Source organism: Littorina saxatilis, linkage group LG8 (assembly GCF_037325665.1).
Source record: "Littorina saxatilis isolate snail1 linkage group LG8, US_GU_Lsax_2.0, whole genome shotgun sequence".
NCBI lineage: Eukaryota > Metazoa > Mollusca > Gastropoda > Littorinimorpha > Littorinidae > Littorina > Littorina saxatilis.
In genome coordinates this window covers 12,882,793-12,903,385 of record NC_090252.1, presented here as the reverse complement: position 1 = coordinate 12,903,385, position 20,593 = coordinate 12,882,793, and the positions used below count along the sequence as shown (strand labels likewise).

General features: G+C 39.9%; 2 protein-coding genes across 4 annotated transcripts in view; one reads left to right on the top strand and one right to left on the bottom strand.

Moving 5' to 3' along the window:
* The first annotated feature begins 210 nt into the window (after window positions 1-210).
* LOC138972813 (uncharacterized) overlaps window positions 211-20,593 on the top strand; it is a 178,857-nt gene continuing 158,474 nt past the window's right edge. The window contains exons 1-5 of one of the 3 annotated variants that reach the window (XR_011457764.1): window positions 211-387; window positions 698-794; window positions 1,829-2,003; window positions 2,868-2,977; window positions 4,864-5,828. Coding sequence is in view for 2 of the 3 variants with exons in the window: in XM_070345478.1 (XP_070201579.1) it covers window positions 708-794; window positions 1,829-2,003; window positions 2,868-3,616 (1,011 nt within the window). In the remaining variant the exon portion in view is untranslated. Of the gene's footprint in view, window positions 388-697; window positions 795-1,828; window positions 2,004-2,867; window positions 4,254-4,863; window positions 5,829-20,593 lie in introns of those variants that run through there. The other 2 variants (XM_070345479.1, XM_070345478.1) reach the window with 2 other exon arrangements.
* Window positions 7,296-20,593, bottom strand: part of LOC138972810 (multiple epidermal growth factor-like domains protein 6) — a gene marked incomplete at its 5' end in the record, with an annotated part of 348,682 nt that continues 335,384 nt past the window's right edge. Inside the window, 2 exon segments of the mRNA XM_070345474.1 lie at window positions 7,296-7,699; window positions 8,140-8,274. Coding sequence (XP_070201575.1) covers window positions 7,515-7,699; window positions 8,140-8,274 — 320 coding nt within the window. The 3' untranslated portion in view covers window positions 7,296-7,514.

Genomic DNA, 20,593 nt, shown 5'->3' with positions numbered 1-20,593 from the left:
CATTTAGCTGGTTTTGCAAACCGATGACACTATCAGAGATTAAAACAGAGAGAGATAGATAGATAGAGAGAGAAAGAGAGAGAGAGAGAGAGAGAGAGAGAGAGAGAGAGAGAGAGAGAGAGAGAGAGAGAGAGAGAGAGAGAGAGAGAGAGAGAGAGAGAGAGAGAGAGATGTGTTAATGTGACGTCATACGTACTCTTCGTGTTCTTATTAGACTGATTAAGTGTACAGTGCCAGTGGTAGTGCTAGTGGTTATCGGTACTTTTTTATGTGTTGACGTCAGCGATGTGTGCGCAGTTCAAAGGTTAGAGGTCAAAGTTTACGGATGCTTCCTTCGATCCGCTAACGAGCTGTGGTTGAATCGACGAAAATAACGAGCCCCAAAAGGTATGTAAAAACTGAGCGAACGCTTGTTTATTTACAGGATTATTTATAACTAGTATGTTCCTAAACCACTTAATGGTACAAATGTCAGTTTAATGTGTGATATAATCCTGGTTTGATGCTGTAATTTAAGCGTTGAACAGAGCAAGCTTTTTCACATTTCAAACACACAAAAAATGGCCGCTTTTGAGTTGTGTTCAGTTTTTCGATTCACCCTTTTCGATTTCGATTTCGCTTACTGTCTGGAAGATGAGTTATGCAGTGAAAAGTTGCAAATGTTCCAATCCTCTCGCTGTTTATGTTTTGTTTTAAGATCGATCTTCATGGATGCCAGGGACCAACTTGAGCTTGCGGCGTGGGACGAGGATGACGCAGAAGATGATTTTGTTGTCTTCGCACTTCTTGATCAGGTTAGCAAACAAGTCAAAGCTTAGGTCTAGCTTCTAAAGGCATTAAAGGTTCCGCTAAAATATAATTGTCAGGAACAGGCGTATATTTTGGTTATGGCCGGTGAGGTTACTTTGGATTGGTTATGGTTAGGTTTTAAATGTTGTTCATGTAAAAAATTAAATGTTTTTTTGGTTAGATTTCATTTTCATAGTCATTATAGTGATCTTGTCTGAATCAACAGTGATACTGATAGTGATATTGGGTAGATCTAACACTTACACCTAGATTTGGTTTCCGTGTGACTTTGTTACTTACATTTAATGGTTTATAAACATAGAGTTTTAACTATTTACTGTTCAAGAATCAAAATCAAATGGAAACTGATGACCAAATCTGCAGTCAGAGTTTTAGTTTCATCAAAGCATGACTATTATTATTAAGTCCACTCTCTGTCACAGAGTCTGTGTCACTGTCAGTTTGTGTTCTTGTGTCATTTTAATTTGATAGCAATACATGTACTTTCAAGAAGGATGTTACACTTACTGGTTCTATCAGACTTTTAAGCACAAGGCACCTTGGTTCTAGTTTTATTATTTCTAGGATCAAATTACTTCAGTACAAGGAAACTTCTGTGTTCTAAAACATACACAGTATTTATATCAGAATACTGTCAACTGGTGCTTTTTGAGATGCACAGTTGAAACTATTTATCCAACATGCTTCAAGTTCAACCTGTAAGGGTCATTTGTTATGCAGGGGCGAGTAAACAATCCGCTTGGCTAGTAAGAACAGGCTCGCAACTCACCTGGCTGGCCAATTAAAATTCTGGTCAAATGCAACCAAAAGGGTTTTAACGCTACTGCAGATCAATTGTGGGAACTGGTATGTATCGGGGCGGCGAAATTTCTGCCAGGTTAGTGACTTTCTTGAAGTTACTCGCCCAGCTGGCGAGTTGATTGATTTGAGTAGCTTCAGCAGAATTTTCAGGCTAATTAATTGAATAAAGTGTACAAGTGATCCATGATTTCACTAAGTTTAACCTACATTTCAACAGCCAGAAAGAAGGGCCTATGAGGGTCAGTTCGCCCTTGATCACTTCACAGCCATCGAATGTGAGGACTTATTTCGCTTCAGCGCGGAAGAGATTCGGAGACTGTGCGCCCTTCTGGGAATGCAGAGGACTATGCAGGCGCCTAATGGAATGAACAATCAAGGAACCAAGGCCAGTGGTGAGGATTTATTTTTTACCCTGGTTGCTGTGAAGTTGAGTTGTATTTCAGTCAGAATGATAGTTTAATGATCCTCCTCCATGATTTGATTCGCAAAGTCGTGAAGTTTGCATTTACTGTGAATATTCAGTGAGTTGTTTTTACTATTTCAGGTTTCGTAAAAGATTAAAGCGGAGCGTTGAGTTGGGGCATAATTTATTTTGGGATTGCTTAAAATCTAAAATTTGAACTATGTATTTTGAACTTGAATCACAAAATGTACCTGACTAACTTTAGCCCCTTTGGTCGACACAGTACTCTATTTAGACAATAGAGAAATAATAGTGAATTGGTTGTGCCACTTACTGACTTAGTCTGTGGAGTTGAGTGAAATTATTTTTGAAATATGGTAACAGAATAAATAAAGATGCGTCGATACTGATAATTTATTCATATTAGTTTAACAAAATAAATGAATATTTTTTTTACAAGTTGACGAAGTGGCCGCCATTGTTACATGAATCCAAGTTCAAGGGAAGTTACTTTTGATGTGCAAAGGACTTATTTGTTTTAACTTTTTTTATGATAATTGTTTTTATTGATTTTGTCTTCGTGGTGTCCCCCCCCTTCAAAATAAAAATCTTTTTATTTTGTTCTTGTCGGGTAACTGTTTTTGTGTGTGCAGTATAGCCAGTAACTGTGTCAAACCTGATAAATAGAAAATCAAACTGATGATAAGCATGTCGGGCTGGGTATTTTAAGGCGCGTGAGAAAACTTTTGCAGTGTTATTATTTTTGAACTTGAAGACTGTATGAGAATATGCCTCTCCACACACATTCGCATACACACTCACCAGGCTCATTTGAATTTATGATTTTTTTCAGGATTGGAGGTGCTCTGCATCTGTCTGCGGAGGTTGGCTTACCCATGTCGGTTTGCTGACCTTTCGCAGATGTTTCATCGTCCCAAGCCGGAGTTGTGTGTGCTGTTCAAGGTAGGTATCGACTTCATCTATGATCAGTTTTCTGACAAACTAACAAACCTCAATCAGCCATGGCTGACAGTGCCCCAACTGGAACGGTACTGTGCAGCTATACATGCCAAGGGGGCTCCTCTGGAGTTTTGTTGGGGGATGGTTGATGGCACAATACGATCAATGTGTCGCCCCGGCCATTTGCAACAAGAAGTGTACAATGGCCATAAGAGGGTGCACTCTCTAAAGTTTCAGTGTGTCGTGACACCAAATGGCCTTGTGGCAAATGTTTTTGGGCCCTTGGTTGGTCGACGACATGACGCAGCTTTGCTGAATGGTAGTGGCATTCTTGAACACATGCAGCAGCACATGGTCACTCCAGCAGGAGATGAAATGTACCTGTATGGGGACCGAGCCTACCCCTTGACCCCTAACTTGATGAGGCCGTACCGTGGACAGATCACAGAAGAGCAACAGGCCTTCAACACAGAAATGAGCAGGGTGAGAAACTCTGTTGAATGGGAATTTTCAAAAATTGTTAGGCTGTGGGCATTTTTGGATTTCAAAAAAAAATTTGAAGCTGTTCTTGTCCCCTGTAGGGAAACTCTACCTGGTTGGAGTTTTGTTGTCCAACTGTCATACTTGCCTACATGGCAGTGAGACATCACAGTTCTTTGGACTGAATCCACCAACACTGGAGGAGTATCTCTACTAATTGTCTGTGTAGCTCTCAAGTAGAAGAAATGCTCATTGCATTGATCTTGTGTCACATGGTGTTTGGCATCCAAATGGCCAAGCATCTAAACAAATTGACCCTGTAGAAGGCTTTAAATTATTAACATGATTTCACTGCTTAGAGATGGCCAAATCTACTGCCCGGTCGCCTGGTGGGAGTTCAAAATATGGTGGATAACCCGGTTTGCAACTACAAGTATCTGGTCAAATGCAATTGGCGGGGACGTAGCTAAGTTGGTAGCGTGCTGGCTTTGTAGCCAGTTGGTCGCTATCAGCGTGGGTTCGATCCCCACGTTCGGTAAAAGATTTATTTCTCGGATTCAACTTTGTGCAGACTCTCTTTGGTGTCCGAACACCCCCGAAAAAGATCCCAAGTTCACAGCAAAAGTCTCAGGGCTTGGAAAACACGAAGACACGCTTGCATGATCTTTCATCTCTGATTATCATGATCGTATTTCAATACTTTGACAAGACAAACCCAATGCTGGTGTGTCGAAGAAGACAGCCACAGCGGGCTTGTTCGAATCAAAGTATCACACCATATTTTCAGCGTATTACCAACACCTGTCCCAATATAGACCAGTTGGTCTAAGAGGACGTTAAACCCTAATAGTCAGTCAAATGCAAAAGCAACTTTTTCAGTGGTACTTTATTGAGTTAAATTTGGTTAAACCAAATAGATGCTGCACATTCAGACATTTCTGTCGTCTGTAAAATTGACACACAAAAAAAGAAGCACCCAACTGGGGCGCGCTTTAAACGTTTCATACTGGCTGCGGCCTGTTTCTTATTTCGCTACTGATTCCAAACAAGCATATGTCTATTATCAAGTGAACCTGCGTAAAAAATAAAGCCAGGTAAGAACCCAGCTGACCTCCATTTATTGATCATTTGTAAAATTGTATGCTCTTGTCACTTGTGTATAAATACATATCTGATGGTCACTCATACTGACACTGAACATAATTTGTTTGTGTGGTATATACCGGCTTTTGACATATCAAGTAGGACAGTGACTTTCTTGAAGTAACTGCTAGTGCTACTTTGCTTCATCAGCCTGTACAGCTGTACTTGCTTTCGCAAATTACTTTAGTACATGCTATTCTTCATTATGCATTAGTAGGTGTGCACATGGATCTCTGACATGGGTAGTGCTGTGTTGTAATTTGTAGTTTGCAGGCAGAGGGTCTTCTTGTCTGCTCATACCTCGGTACCAAGCGGCCACTAAACAACCATCATCACCAGCCAGGCAGTCACATGGGACTCTCCACTCTTCACTGAAAATCTTGTTCTTCTACCATAACTTTTTCAAAGACACTGAACTGTCAAATATTTGGGCTGTGTGGATTTGCCTCAGGACCTGTCCTTACAAAAGATCCAATCTTCTTCTTCTACATTCATGGGCTGAAACTCCCACGTACACTCACATATTTTGCTTGAGTGTATTTTTAACGTGTATAACTATTTTTACCTGCCATTTAGGCAGTTCTAGTGCCATTACATTCCTAAATAACCACATATTAATAACTGGATCTGTCCATGAATTGAAATGAGTTTGTGTACTATTTGCTGTATGATTATTTGACTTTGGAAGTGAAACAAATGGAAAATCAAATTATAGTCATATGAAGTTAGAATTGGTTATCTACATATATGTGCGTATAAGGTGTTATAAATAATTTATAATTAATATTACTTGAAGTTAAAGGGATTATTTTGAGTAACAGAACATACATTTGAGATTTGTTAAAATATTGCCCTTTGCATGGCAAAGCTTGAAGAAATAGTAATTAAATTCAACGTTTGAAATTGTATTACAGAGTGAGAGTTCAGTCCAAAGTGTGTATACATGTCTATGTGATTGTACAATTATAATGCTTGTTTTTATGTTGAAACAACTCACTCTAGATCTGATTTAATTGTTGTCAGTAAATTCTCTCTCTAACTTAGCTTTAGTGCAAGTCAATTTATTGGAATAATTATGATTAATGATAAATGTACAGAAACTAAATTTATTGCAGACATAACACTAAAACTGATGCATGCATCTCAGATTTGGAAATCAGAGAATTTTATGGTAAAAGGGAGGCAATCAATCAAGAAAGAAGAATAACAGACTACTCAGACTTGGCTTAAGGTGTATAAAGTGAGATGTATTTCTGATCCTGGTCATTGCTAGGTGTTTGCCATGGAGTCTGGCTTATAAAAATTCAGGAAGAGAATAATGTTTGGATAAGTGAAGGAAAAGTAATCAAAGATCACCATATCAAGTCGGGCTTTGCTTGCGGTCGCTCTGGTACTGAGGTCAAGCAGTGCGGCCGGCTAACAGGTAGTTTAGGGTCGCTTGTTGTCTTGTCACCATTGGCATAAAAAAGAAGAATGGGTTTTCCGTGTGACCTTGTGCTTAATTAAAATATATGAAACTGTAGATGTTGCGGAACTTTAGACTTCATACATGCCTAATATTACTGAATGTAGGAGGATAATGCCAACCTTGTTTTCCTTGCGTTTTTTGAATAATTCATCTCTAATCACACAAACTCACACATAAAATTTGAACAAGATTTGAAAACAAAAGTGAACTTAGCAATCGACATTTTTACTGAATCAAAACATAACACACAACAGAGTAACATAACAAAAAAACAAAAACAAAATACAGTTGGGAGTACAACTATGTCCAACCATTAATTCTATGTTTCATTTATGCTTGTTTGTTGTGGGAACTCTGCTGCAACTATCTTTAGTTTTGGCCTGGATATGCAGAGACTATGTCAATGAGAGACTTGCCTTCACCACTGCCGGAAGGCTGGGCCTTTTGCAGATTGCCCAGGGTTGCTTCCCGTATTATCTTGGCCTATATACGGTAAAGTACCTTGTAAGCGCCCAGTATCGAGTAAGCGCCCACCCCCCACTTTTAGTCCAAAACCGTGCATAGGGTATAGTACCTTGTAAGCGCCCACCCCCCACTTTACACCATTGAAATCAGGCGAAATAAAAATTCCGCACTTGATCTGCTAGTTTTGTGAATGATTTCCCTTTCTTGCAAACCCACGTGTGTCTGCACGCCTTGGATCTAAACGCCTGCAAGTCCATGATTACAAGATGCCGCGAATCAAATCGTACACCTCTTGACTATTTGGATAATAACGCCAATGGAAACACACACACACACACAGACACTACTCCCCCTCCTCTCGCTCTCTCTCTCTCTCTCTCTCTCTCTCTCTCTCTCTCTCTCTCTCTCTCTCTCTCTCTCTGCCGAAAACAGTCTTTGGCCAAGTAAAATAGACTGCTGCCCATATCCAGAAGACGTACCCCTTGTTCAAGGGAAACGGAGACACAGCCTGCGGCCGACAGCGGCACCTCTGCAGACAAGAAAAGGATGCGACGACATTTGTCTCCCCAAGCTCTTCTAATGACAATACGAACAAGAAAAACAATTGACGATGGAAAATGAAAGAAGATATGATTACGAAGTGATAAAAGATCACATTTCTCAATGAAAATTGCTCGTGCATAGGGTGTAGTACCTAGACGGTAAGCGCCCACCCCCTACTTTGGGTCGGAATTGGTGCACAGGGGGGGGGGGGGGGGGGGGGGGGGTGGGCGCTTACAAGGTACTTTACGGTATATATAAGAAACATTACGATGTATCAATACAAACAACATTGCACTTACCGGTTCTGTGGTTGTTGGTTTTCTTTGTGTCGTCTCTGCTGCGTCGTCTGCTACGGGTAAGACTTGTCTTCTTTTTCCAAATGAAGAGTCAAGACATGGGACGGTACTCTTTAGAATTATGCATCAGTTGTCTTCCCTACCATTACGTTAACGAAAGTGAAACTAAACGCACTCGCCGAGACGTCGTTGTCGGTTTCGTTACCGTAAGCGGAACGCGTAATGATACATAGATTTTCCTTAAGTTAACCACTACGACTACCACTAGCACTGTACACTTAATCTCCCTATTGTCATCGAGCTTGGGGTCGCCCTGTGTATTATATCCTTCTGTCAAACGAAAATGAATACACATCATCAATTGAAGGTAGAATACGTGTGTGCGTGTGTGTGTGTGTGTGTGTGTGTGTGTGTGTGTGTGTGTGTGTGTGAACGTGTGTTTGATATACACTCACTCTGTACCTCTCATCTTCCACACATACTATCCCTCATCCGGTAACACATCCTTACTCTCTCCCTATCTCTCTCTCTCAACACACACACACACACACACACACACACACACACACACACACACACACACACACACACACACACACACACATACATACACACACACACACACGCACATATACATACACACACACACACACACACGTACTCTCTCTCTCTCTCTCTCTCGCTTCGCTCTCTCTCTCTCTCTACGTCTCTCTCGCTCTCTTTCCGCCCCCCTCCCCCCTTATGTCTCTTAGCAAGGGTTGGATACTGACGACAGGATAAGTCGTGCGCAACGGCTTTGCCAGGTGGACATTCACATTTATTCGTGGAGCCACAAGTGCCCCCCAGACTGGCGTCACACAGGGTCAACCCCCCGCAGTCACTGCCGATCCTGCCGCTTTTGGGCGCTGTCAAGCATGTTTACAAGACAAGATGTTATATTGGATAGCAACAAGGGTATTAAAAACGCAAAATGTTATATTTGAATAGAAACAATGTTTTGAAAACGCAAGATGTTATATTTAGATAGTAACAATGTGTTCACAACGCAATATGTTATTACCCGCTATTACGAGCTAGTCGTGTGAGTTTTCTTGCACACGAGACAGTAGATGTTTCACGACGGCTTTAGCCGGAGTGAAACAGCAGCAATCGAGTGTGCAAGAAAACTCTCTGTCACACGACTAGCTCGTAATGGCGATTATGTCTCACAGCTTCAACAGAGGAGAAAACAAACACGTTTTGCGTACTCACGCTTGATAAACCTAAACACAGGAGCAGCCATTGTGGAGAGATCTACTTTTTGACGAAAGTGACCGAACAACTATAAATGACGTCTCGGTATATGTGAATGACGTCACAGTCATCGTCACAGTCTGTATCTTTTGAAGCATCGCAATCTTCATGACGTCTTTCTGTGTCTGCATCCGCGAAATGTTTGTTCTTTCCGGGATCTTTGTCATCTATGTCTGAACTCTGTCCTTATAGTGTAAGACTAACAGGCCTCCGGTCCTGAGCGAGCCACTTTCCAAGGGCAGCTAAATTCGCGTATGGAAACAGTACTGTCGTCTGGGATGCCGTTTTCAGTATTCTGAGCGTTGAAGAATTTGTAAAGAGAAGAAACGATAACAGCAGGAGAAATAAAAGTCGTGTGTGCATTTTGGGGGTTTTGGGGGAACGATTTCGAGTTTGAATCGGTTCTTGCACATGGTCCAAAGCGTGTAACATACAATCTTGCACACGTTTGCTTCAGTAGTGGCAAAGAAGGAAAGCGTGTGACATACTTGTATAGTAACAACGTGTTCACAGTGCAAGATGCTATATCGGGATAGTAACAAGGCGGTGTCCGAACACCCCCGTGTGCACACATGCGCAAGATAAAGATCCCAGGGTCACAGCGAAAGCCTCAGGCCTTGGAAACACGAATACATGCTTGCAAAAATATGAAGCCCCGGTGTCCGTTCGGCCAACAGCCCATAAAGTAACCATTTCAGCATTGACCCAACCCGGTCCCTAGCCCATTCCAGGTCTCCTCTAGCAGCCGGCAGCCAGCTTTTTACACACTCCCCCCCCCCCCCCCCCCCCCCTCCCCGATTTTTTTATTTTTTATATACAAAGCCGGGTTATCCCGTGTAACATGCCCCTAATGGCTTTGCCGTGAGGGCGTAAAACTTACATTTTCTTATTCGGTATTCACAACGTAATATGTTATATTTGGATAGTAACAAAGTGTTCACATGCGCGATGATATATTTGGACAGTAACAAAGTGTTCACATGCGCGATGATATATTTGGACAGTAACAAAGTGTTCACATGCACGATGATATATTTGGACAGTAACAAAGTGTTCACATGCACGATGATATATTTGGACAGTAACAAAGTGTTCACATGCACGATGATATATTTGGATAGTAACAAAGTGTTCACATGCACGATGATATATTTGGACAGTAACAAAGTGTTCACATGCACGATGATATATTTGGACAGTAACAAAGTGTTCACATGCACGATGATATATTTGGACAGTAACAAAGTGTTCACATGCACGATGATATATTTGGACAGTAACAAAGTGTTCACATGCACGATGATATATTTGGACAGTAACAAAGTGTTCACATGCACGATGATATATTTGGACAGTAACAAAGTGTTCACATGCACGATGATATATTTGGACAGTAACAAAGTGTTCACATGCACGATGATATATTTGGACAGTAACAAAGTGTTCACATGCACGATGATATATTTGGACAGTAACAAAGTGTTCACATGCACGATGATATATTTGGACAGTAACAAAGTGTTCACATGCACGATGATATATTTGGACAGTAACAAAGTGTTCACATGCACGATGATATATTTGGACAGTAACAAAGTGTTCACATGCACGATGATATATTTGGACAGTAACAAAGTGTTCACATGCACGATGATATATTTGGACAGTAACAAAGTGTTCACATGCACGATGATATATTTGGACAGTAACAAAGTGTTCACATGCACGATGATATATTTGGACAGTAACAAAGTGTTCACATGCACGATGATATATTTGGACAGTAACAAAGTGTTCACATGCACGATGATATATTTGGACAGTAACAAAGTGTTCACATGCACGATGATATATTTGGACAGTAACAAAGTGTTCACATGCACGATGATATATTTGGACAGTAACAAAGTGTTCACATGCACGATGATATATTTGGACAGTAACAAAGTGTTCACATGCACGATGATATATTTGGACAGTAACAAAGTGTTCACATGCACGATGATATATTTGGACAGTAACAAAGTGTTCACATGCACGATGATATATTTGGACAGTAACAAAGTGTTCACATGCACGATGATATATTTGGACAGTAACAAAGTGTTCACATGCACGATGATATATTTGGACAGTAACAAAGTGTTCACATGCACGATGATATATTTGGACAGTAACAAAGTGTTCACATGCACGATGATATATTTGGACAGTAACAAAGTGTTCACATGCACGATGATATATTTGGACAGTAACAAAGTGTTCACATGCACGATGATATATTTGGACAGTAACAAAGTGTTCACATGCACGATGATATATTTGGACAGTAACAAAGTGTTCACATGCACGATGATATATTTGGACAGTAACAAAGTGTTCACATGCACGATGATATATTTGGACAGTAACAAAGTGTTCACATGCACGATGATATATTTGGACAGTAACAAAGTGTTCACATGCACGATGATATATTTGGACAGTAACAAAGTGTTCACATGCACGATGATATATTTGGACAGTAACAAAGTGTTCACATGCACGATGATATATTTGGACAGTAACAAAGTGTTCACATGCACGATGATATATTTGGACAGTAACAAAGTGTTCACATGCACGATGATATATTTGGACAGTAACAAAGTGTTCACATGCACGATGATATATTTGGACAGTAACAAAGTGTTCACATGCACGATGATATATTTGGATAGCAGCAACGTGTTCACAGGGCAATATGTTATATTTGGGTAGAAACAACGTGTTCACACGCAAGATGGTATTATTAGTTATTTCTAATAATAATGCTGACTGTCAGAACAAGCACCCTGTCAGCTGTTTGTATTCATGAGCTCAAAGTGTGGTCAGCATATTAGCATATCAGAAATAAAGGTTTTAACCCCTTGACTACCTTAGGACGGGTATACCCGTCATGCACTGGTGCATTATTTCCATGATTAGATACTAAAAACAGATTCTTGGTTCAATTTCCTTTTAAAAATAACATAGGTTTTACTTTCCTACCTACTGCCAGTTTGGAGCTAGAATTTTTGTGTGATTACACCCCGAACTCCAATATTCCCTGGCAGTCAGGAAGTTTTGATTGGCAGTGAAAGGGTTAATACCATGCATTTTTTTTCGACCGAAAAATCGTTGTCCTCGGGAACACGGGAACACGAAAACAAAGCCGCGATGGTTCCGCAGATCTATAATCAGCCTGATTGGCTTTTACTTTGACAATCCACGTTTTACCTGACACCTCAAACCCAATCACCACCTCGATGTGTTACATGGAAAACAGTGTTATTTGTTTCTCAGCTTTTTCTGAATGAAAACAACTGAAAATGATGACAATCGGTTTTATTGTTATATAATACAATTGTCACAGAATAAGTGACCATGCATTTTTTTAAGTTCAAAGGTTTATGTCTTTTTTTCATTTTAGAGTGATAAATAACATTAACAGTTGAGCTCTGTATTGTTTTGGAGTGAATAATATGAGAATGTCAAACGCGAATGAGAGTATGCCTTATGTCTGTCTGTAGCTATTTTGAATAAATCATTCCTGACAGATAGTATCAAGGATGTTTACAGGGCATGATATCATATTTAGAAAGTAAGACACCCAGTGTACAAAACAGAAGAGAAACATTATAATTTAATAAATCACAACGTAACTTGTTAACCAAAACTGGGTTAAGGGAAGTTTAGTTTTTATATGCGTTTGTACTGGCTGAAGGACCCTCGGACAATAGAAATAAGTTGCGTGAAGCGATATAAAAACATAAGTCCATATGGCAGGTTGAAACTAAAAGATCAACATTAAAAACCAGCCATCACCCGACACCGAGACTAAAAATTAATGTAGTAAGTATTGGCTAGTAGAAGACCGAGACCGGTCACATTTTCTTTAAGGTAAGGAAACCCCATGGGAATTAACAACAAATTGTTAAGAGGTGTTGTAATGCCTTGGGGTTGTTATGCTGACAAAACCAACGGACACAAGAAGGGTGAGGTGCAACGGTTTATTCGGTGACCACATGGCAGGCTCTCTGTACGGAAATATCAGTGCGCATGACTGATCCAAACACTGAACCCCGATAGTACATAGGTACCGTAGGTACAATGAACTGGTCAAAGGGAGACAACAGAATGCTAGTCATTATAGGTGTGTTTGGGGGTTTTGACACAATGACACACTTTGGTCTATGTTCTTTCAGCTGAGCATAACCAAAATGTGAATTGCTTTGGAATCATTGCTTGCGTCATTATATATTCATTATTTTCAAATCGCCATAACTTTTGTTTAAAACCACTTTGAAAGACGATTAAAGTGGGTAACCTTGTTTCTGATTGGCTGATGTGTCATAGGGTATGAAGCCACACTTTGCAAAACAGCCAATCATATGGTACATTTGCGGGCTGAATCTAAATATGCCACGTGTATATCTGGTAGTTTTAGATCTGCAAATTGATTGTGCTACGATTACAGCAGTTCAGTATGAGTAGGTATAGAAACAGATAATTATATCAAGAGACAACACTAAAGTGGCAAGGTAACCAGCATACAGGCATAAAAAGAAGAAAAAAGAACTGCTGAAAAACAGCTTGAGCCTCATAAACACAGTGTGGTGGAAAATGTTAACACTGAACCCCCACCCCCTCCTACATCGCCATTGCTCGTTCATTCGGGTATTGTGTGACTCCTTAGGCCAAAAAAAAAATAGGTCTGTTTATGGTAACATAGGCCAAAACAATAGGGTCGGTAGGTCGGGATTTTTTTTTTTTTTTTTTTTTTTTTTTTTTTTCAAAAAACCATATTTTTACGTTATTTTGCCAAAAAAACAAGATTTTTTTTTTTTTTTTCCCCAAATGCCAAAAAAAAGTCTAGGGTCGCGCGAAAAAACTAGGGTCGGTCGGGTTACCGTAAACAGACCTATTTTTTGGGGGGGCCTTAGGATACAAGAACAAAGTCAGGTAAGGCGAAATTACAACATTTAGTCAAGCTGTCCAACTCACGGAATGAAACTGAACGCACTGCATTTTTCCACCAAGACAATACAGCTTCGTCAATCGCCGCGAGAAGGAAATCGCTCACCTCCCACGTGCAAAACGCAGTGAAGTAGACAAGCAAGAATAGCGCGGAAGCGTATTGCGCTAAGGAGAAAAACGCGCTTTTCTGTATCTTTGTAATTTTCTGAGCTTGTTTTTAATATAACATATCATGTACATATGTTTTTGGAATCAGGAAATGATAAAGGATAAGATGAAATCTTTTTCGGGTCGATTTCTGAAATTCTATTCGTGGTACTAATTAACCTATTTTCGTTAATTGTGATCACATCTTAATAGTAAACGTGACCTTTGTATATATTTTCTGATTCAGAATTTGATAAAGAATATGATGCAATCAATTTTTTTTTGTATTTGCCAAGCACATCATTGTGGGGCTTTTAATCCATAACATGCATCCGTCTACAATGCATCATCATTCATCCTTCAACATGTATAATAAATATGTAAATGGCAAGTATACAAGACATTTATTCCCCCCTCTGCTTCTTTACCTCTGTAAACTTGTAGAGCTAGTTATTTTTCGATAATGACCCAGCAACCAAACAAATAACGAGCCAGCAACAGCCTCAATCCTCGATAGTGCAATGGGTTGAGAAGCTGTTCTGTTTTGGTACTACTTTTGCGACTGAAAAGTTCCGAACGCTCTATACGTACGAAATATACATCTCTTGAGCAAACAATACAAACATACCGCGTTTAAATTAACAACTACAGGCCTGAACACATGAATCTCCACATAAAATCCATGAGTGTTGTTGTTTTCTGAATCTAGATCTGCCGTCCACAAACCGTTCATCACAAGCAAATTCCCAAGGCAAGTAACTCATACTCTAGCCGACAAGAGTAGTTCCCCTTCTTTTAACGCAGTTTCTTCGACAACACTGACTGCAATCCGACGGTCAGTTTTCAACAATATTTCATTTTATAAACAGATCACACGCAACCAAATGCACACACCTCATCAATTTAAACAACATAAAGCGGTTTCATACACTATTTTCCCCAGAAAACTGAACTTCACACAGTAATTAACGTTGGAACACGGGTGCAAAAGTTCGTCTGCTAGTCCCATTTGACGAAAGAACATTATCTTAAAGCGATACTAAAACATAAACAGAACACACAATATCTGCCTTTACCGCCACAGCAGAATAAAAGCACATCTGTGTACTTGATTTTAGTCTAAAACAGGGAAACTGACAAGACGTGTTAACAGAATGGAATGATTTGCACGGAACTATACAACCGCGCATTAATCGATCGCCTGCGCAGGTTGACTGGTTGAGTGATTCGGATTCGATCAAACTTTCGCACAAAAACTCCTGTTTACTTTGAATAACTGAAGAAAGGGGGAATAAAGAGGTTACACACCTCGTCTCAGTGATTATTAAAAATAATGGTCTCAGTTCGCGGTCATGAAAAAGCTCGCTGAAGCTCGCATTTTTCATGATCCGCTAACTTCGACCATTATTTTTAATAATCACTGAGACTCGGCATGTAACCTCTACATATATACCGTTCGCCTACAAGTAAGGCCGGAGCATAACATAGAGAGAGAGAGAGAGAGAGAGAGAGAGAGAGAGAGAGAGAGAGAGAGAGAGAGAGAGAGAGAGAGAAAGAGAGAGAAAGAGAGAGAGAGAGAGAGAGAGAGAGAGAGAGAGAGAGAGAGAGGGGGGTAATGATGGTGGTGGTATCATTTATAATGTATACTCTTAAGTAATAATACAAATAATAGATTCTTTTTGAACTTCCACCCTACAATAGTCAAAAGTCACTAAAATACAAGACACCCCTACACCCATAATATTGGACAGGGTGACAGACAGGTAAGATTATAAGTGAAGCAGACAGACATAAGACATACACACACACTCTTGCCTAAAATATTATAAAAACATACAATTTTAAACTGTGGAAAAAGTTAAGCTGAAATGGACATTTCGCCTTGGTCAATAACCTAACATATATTCGCATTGGGTAACCACTCTGACAAAATTTCAACATTTCTATTCCTGATAAGATTCAATTTCTTTTCAATTTAATATCTTTGTTTTAATATTTTCAAAAAAAATTCAAAAGCGGAACTGAGCCCTGAAGTTTACATTTATAAATATAATATTTTCCTAAAAGAATCAAATCAAAAACATTATCTGTGTTCACATTTTCATCATTTCCAAATATGATCAATCCTTTTGAAAAAGTCAAATGTTCACAATGTAAACATTCTTTACGTGCAATACCTTATTCAATTTAATCCAGAAGGCTTTAACAATCCTACATTCCCAAAATAAGTAAAACATTGTCTCTTCATAATACCCGCAAAATGTGCAAAGCGGTTAATTTTTAATTTTACACAAATATAAATATTGATTACAAGGTAGAATCCGGTGTAAGAGTCGCAGCTGAAACCACCTTAAACTTACATCACGCGGGCGTGTGCGTGTGTGTATGTGTGTGTGTGTGTGTGTGTGTGTGTGTGTGTGTGTGTGTGTGTGTGTGTGTGTGTGTGTGTGTGTGTCTGTTGTTAGGTATTAGTATGACGTTCTGGTTTAGCTAATTACACACACTGCCTCTAAGTCTAACACAAGACTGCGACAGCGCTTCCAGGCCACTGGACGAGTTCAAGACAGGCCTCGCCCAGGCAGACGAAAAAAGACCACAGCAAGACAAGATCGTTTCATCACAAGACAGGCCCAGGCAGTGCGAACTTCCACTGCAAACCGTATCAGAAGACAATAACGGGCTGCTACCAACACCAACGTCAGCACACAGACTGTTCGCAACCGCCTGCATGCTGCCCAGTACCACGCCCGTCGTCCGTCCAAGCGCCCCAAGCTGACCCTCGTCCACAAGAGAGCTCGCAGAGTTTGGTCCAGGCGTCACATTCGCTGAACACGTCAGCAGTGGGCTGTGGTCCTCTTCACTGATGAGTCAAGGTACAGCCTGGAGCACAACGACGGCCGTGTGCGCGTGTGGAAGCGACAGGGGGAGCGCCACAACGATGACTGCATTCAGGAGGTGACTGCCCATGGTGGGGGTTCCATCATGGTATGGGGTGGGATCTCTGCCCATCACAGAACCACCCTCTACCTCATCCAAGGCAGACTGAACGCCCAGCGCTACAGGGACGAGATCCTTCGCCCTTTTGCTGTACCCACATTACAGCAGATTGGAGCCCACTCCGTTTACATGGATGACAACGCCACGCCGCACCGTGCTCGGCTGGTAAACGCCTTTCTCCAGCAAGCAGGGGTTGTCAGGATGGACTGGCCATCCTGTAGTCCGGATCTGAACCCTATTGAGAACTTTTGGGATGCACTGGAGCGCCGAGTGCACGACAACCACCTTCCACCACAAAACCTGCAACAGCTCTGGGGATTCATTCAAGCAGAGTGGCAGGCTGCACCCCAGGCTAACCTGGGGAGGCTTGTCGAGTCCATGAGACATCGCTGCACTGAGTGCCTGGCAAATCGTGGAGGCAGCACTCTTATTGACTTTGTTTTCGTGATTTTCACACAGTCGAATGAACTTTGAAAATTTGGTGACTTTTGAAAATGATCCCTGCTGTGTTTAAAAAATTGCCAAAAATCGATTTGTCCATTCATCGCTTTGATTGTTTTGTATTCAAACTGTCGAATAATGAAATTAAATATGTGCGAACGATCATCATTGTGTCTTGACTGGTTTTGGTGCATTGCGTAATATATAAAGTGTTCCTTGACTTTTTGTGAGTAGTTTACTTGACTAAATGTATTTTCGCCTTACGCGACTTGTTTATCACTGACCACACTCTACTATCCACTGATCCATGCTGACAATTCAATGTCTTAAAATTCAATTTCTTCTGATAGCTTTTCACAGCGGATACAATTCCACAATACAACAACATATCCCTTTTAACATTAGGAAATAATTCAGAACACTCTTAATAATACAAATATTTACCCTCCAAATTGACTAAATGTTTCACATATACAAATCCTTCTTCATGCCAACTCTTATAATAAATGCTTCTTTTACCTCTCACTATGTTATCATTATAAAAAAGACATTCGTACAAAAATTCATCAATATTAACAGGTAAACATTGTGCATATATAACGTTTCATAATGCTTTAACACATCTTGCCAAAACTTCTTTTTCACCGTATTTTTCAACACTGTTATATAATTGCTAGCAACCAGATTCACAATATTTAGTTCTGGATACATATCCATGACACATTTCTTCAAACATGAATCACCACAAACAACTTTTCGCATCCAATCAATCTTCAATGTTGACAAAAATGCATAAATATTCACCATATTTACCCCCCCCCCCCCCCCTTCTTCATGATTTTCATATGTTTTACATTTTCCTAAAGAGTTTGTTATGCTCTATCCAGTGGTGAAAACCGTTTTTAGAAAAGAGCGAAAACTGTTTGAGTTATAAACCTGTGACTAAGGTGACCCTCACACTGTTACCAGACACTCCCCGGACTTATATTAAGCCAAGCGCAGAACCGCGCGTGGTGACATGCGACTCATTTCGTGGTGGAGGGTCACAAATGGTCTGGGGATATCATACCCAGGAACTCTCAGGTGAAGTTTCATGAAGAACTGTTCAGTAGCTTTCTCGAAACCGATCTACACACACACACACACACACACACACACACACACACACACACACGCGCGCGCGCACGCACACACACACACACACACACATACACACAACACACACAACACACACACACACACACACACACACCACGACCCTCGTCTCGATTCCCCGTCTCTATGTTAAAACATTTAGTTATAACTTGACTAAATGTAAAAAAAAAGTCAAACACATGCGTAAGACCAAAGACTGTGATTTTGACCCTGAAGACCCGACTGATAGGTTTTATGTTTGTTGACATCGGACTTTTGAGACGTTTTGTAAATAAACTGTTGGGCCCATCATGTAAAGAACCTTCCGGCCATACTCGTTTGTCTCATGTAAAATCAAGCATCTAAAGCATCGAAAATCATGTTAAGTTTCGATTCTAAGAGAATCAGATATACACCTGAAAAGTGTTCGCGGCGTCAAGTTTACGGATTGCTACGTTTGCTCTCGGAAAACACAATACAGATATCTCGGGAATCTACATGCCGCCTCCCAATACTAAAAGTTGGGCAAATCACAAGAAGAAAATAACAAAGTAACACAAACAGTTGCTGTTGCTAGTTTTGAGCAAGCTGCTAACGAGCTAAAGACAGGTGGTAAGGATCTGAGACACGTCACAGTAATGTGCGATGACGTTAAGCTTTCTGACACTGAAAAATACACCACCGATAAATTACGTTCAACTTCAAGCGCGATTTTTTCAACATCGTGTTTTGCCTGGCAAGCGTTGCGGTTACATGGATATTATCAAAAATATTCATCAGATTGTCATGAAATTTGGCACGATGTTTTTTTTTCATGTATTGTTTTACAAATTGGTCCTCTGAGGAAAGTTGTTCTTTTTGTTATGGTTTTTTCTATGTGGTACTTTGGGCTGGTCAAATACAACCTTTGTGTGCATTTGTCAGAAAGCTGGAGGAACAAAACGCAGAGGCGCCATTTTTTGACACTTCAGCCAAAGTTGGTGACAATCGGATGAATATAGTTTGGATCACATGTGTGTAACGCTACTCCGACCATTACCGTTGGCGCCACAACACTTGGTCCCACAAATCTGATATTATGAAATTGTTTCTGCAGATAACAAATGACATTTTCACCCTGCATTTCTACATATTTCAAGTATGTACGGGGCAAGTTTTGTGCAAATCGGTTTGTATTTAAGTTAGTAGCGTGAACACACACAATTGTGCACGTAATCTATGGGCTTTCCTTGCCTTAAGTGTGAGCACATCTTTAGAGTAAACATGGCTTACCTATATGTTTTTGGATTCAGGAAATGATACAAAATAAATGAAATCATTTTTGGATCGATTACTCAAATTTTAATTGTAATCATAATTTTGCCTACTTAACATATTTTCATTGATTGTAAGTACATTTTAGATGCAACATGGCATATGTACATATTTTTGGATTCAGGAAATAATAAACAATAAAATGAAATCATATTTGGATCGATTACTAAAATATTAATTTTAATTACAATTTTGGGATTTGTATGACCAAACTTATTAATTGATTGTAAAGTTTCATAGCTAAAATGCAATCCCATAGTCCGGAGTGAGTCGAACATTAGTTGACTAAAATGTCAATCAATTTGATCGAAAAATGAGGGCGTGACAGTGCCGCCTCAACTTTCACAAAAGCCTGATATGACGTCATCAATGATATTTATCAAACAGGTGGCGTAAGGCAAAATTACTACATTTAGTCAAGCTGTCCAACTCACAGAATGAAACTGAACGCACTGCATTGTTTTACCAAGACAATACAGCTACCTCAATCCCCGCGAGTAGGAAATCGCTCACTTTTCACGTGCAAAACGCAGTGAAATTGACAAACCAGAATAGCTCGGTAGTGTATTGCACTAAGCAGGAAAGCTCGTTTTTCTGTATTCTTGTTCACTTTCTGAGCTTGTTTCCAATAAAAGCATATCATATCTATGTTTTTTTGGAATCAGGAGATGATAAAGAATTAGATGAAATCTTTTTTGGATCGATTTCTGACATTTTAATCGTAGTACTAATGAATCTATTTTCGTTAATTGTGATAACATTTTAAGAGTAAACATGACATGTATAAATGTTTAGATTCAGAGTTTGATGAAATATACAATGCAATCAATTTTAAATCTATTTGCGAAAATTCGATTTAAATGACAATTTTCATGAGCAAACTCATTAACTGTTTGTTTA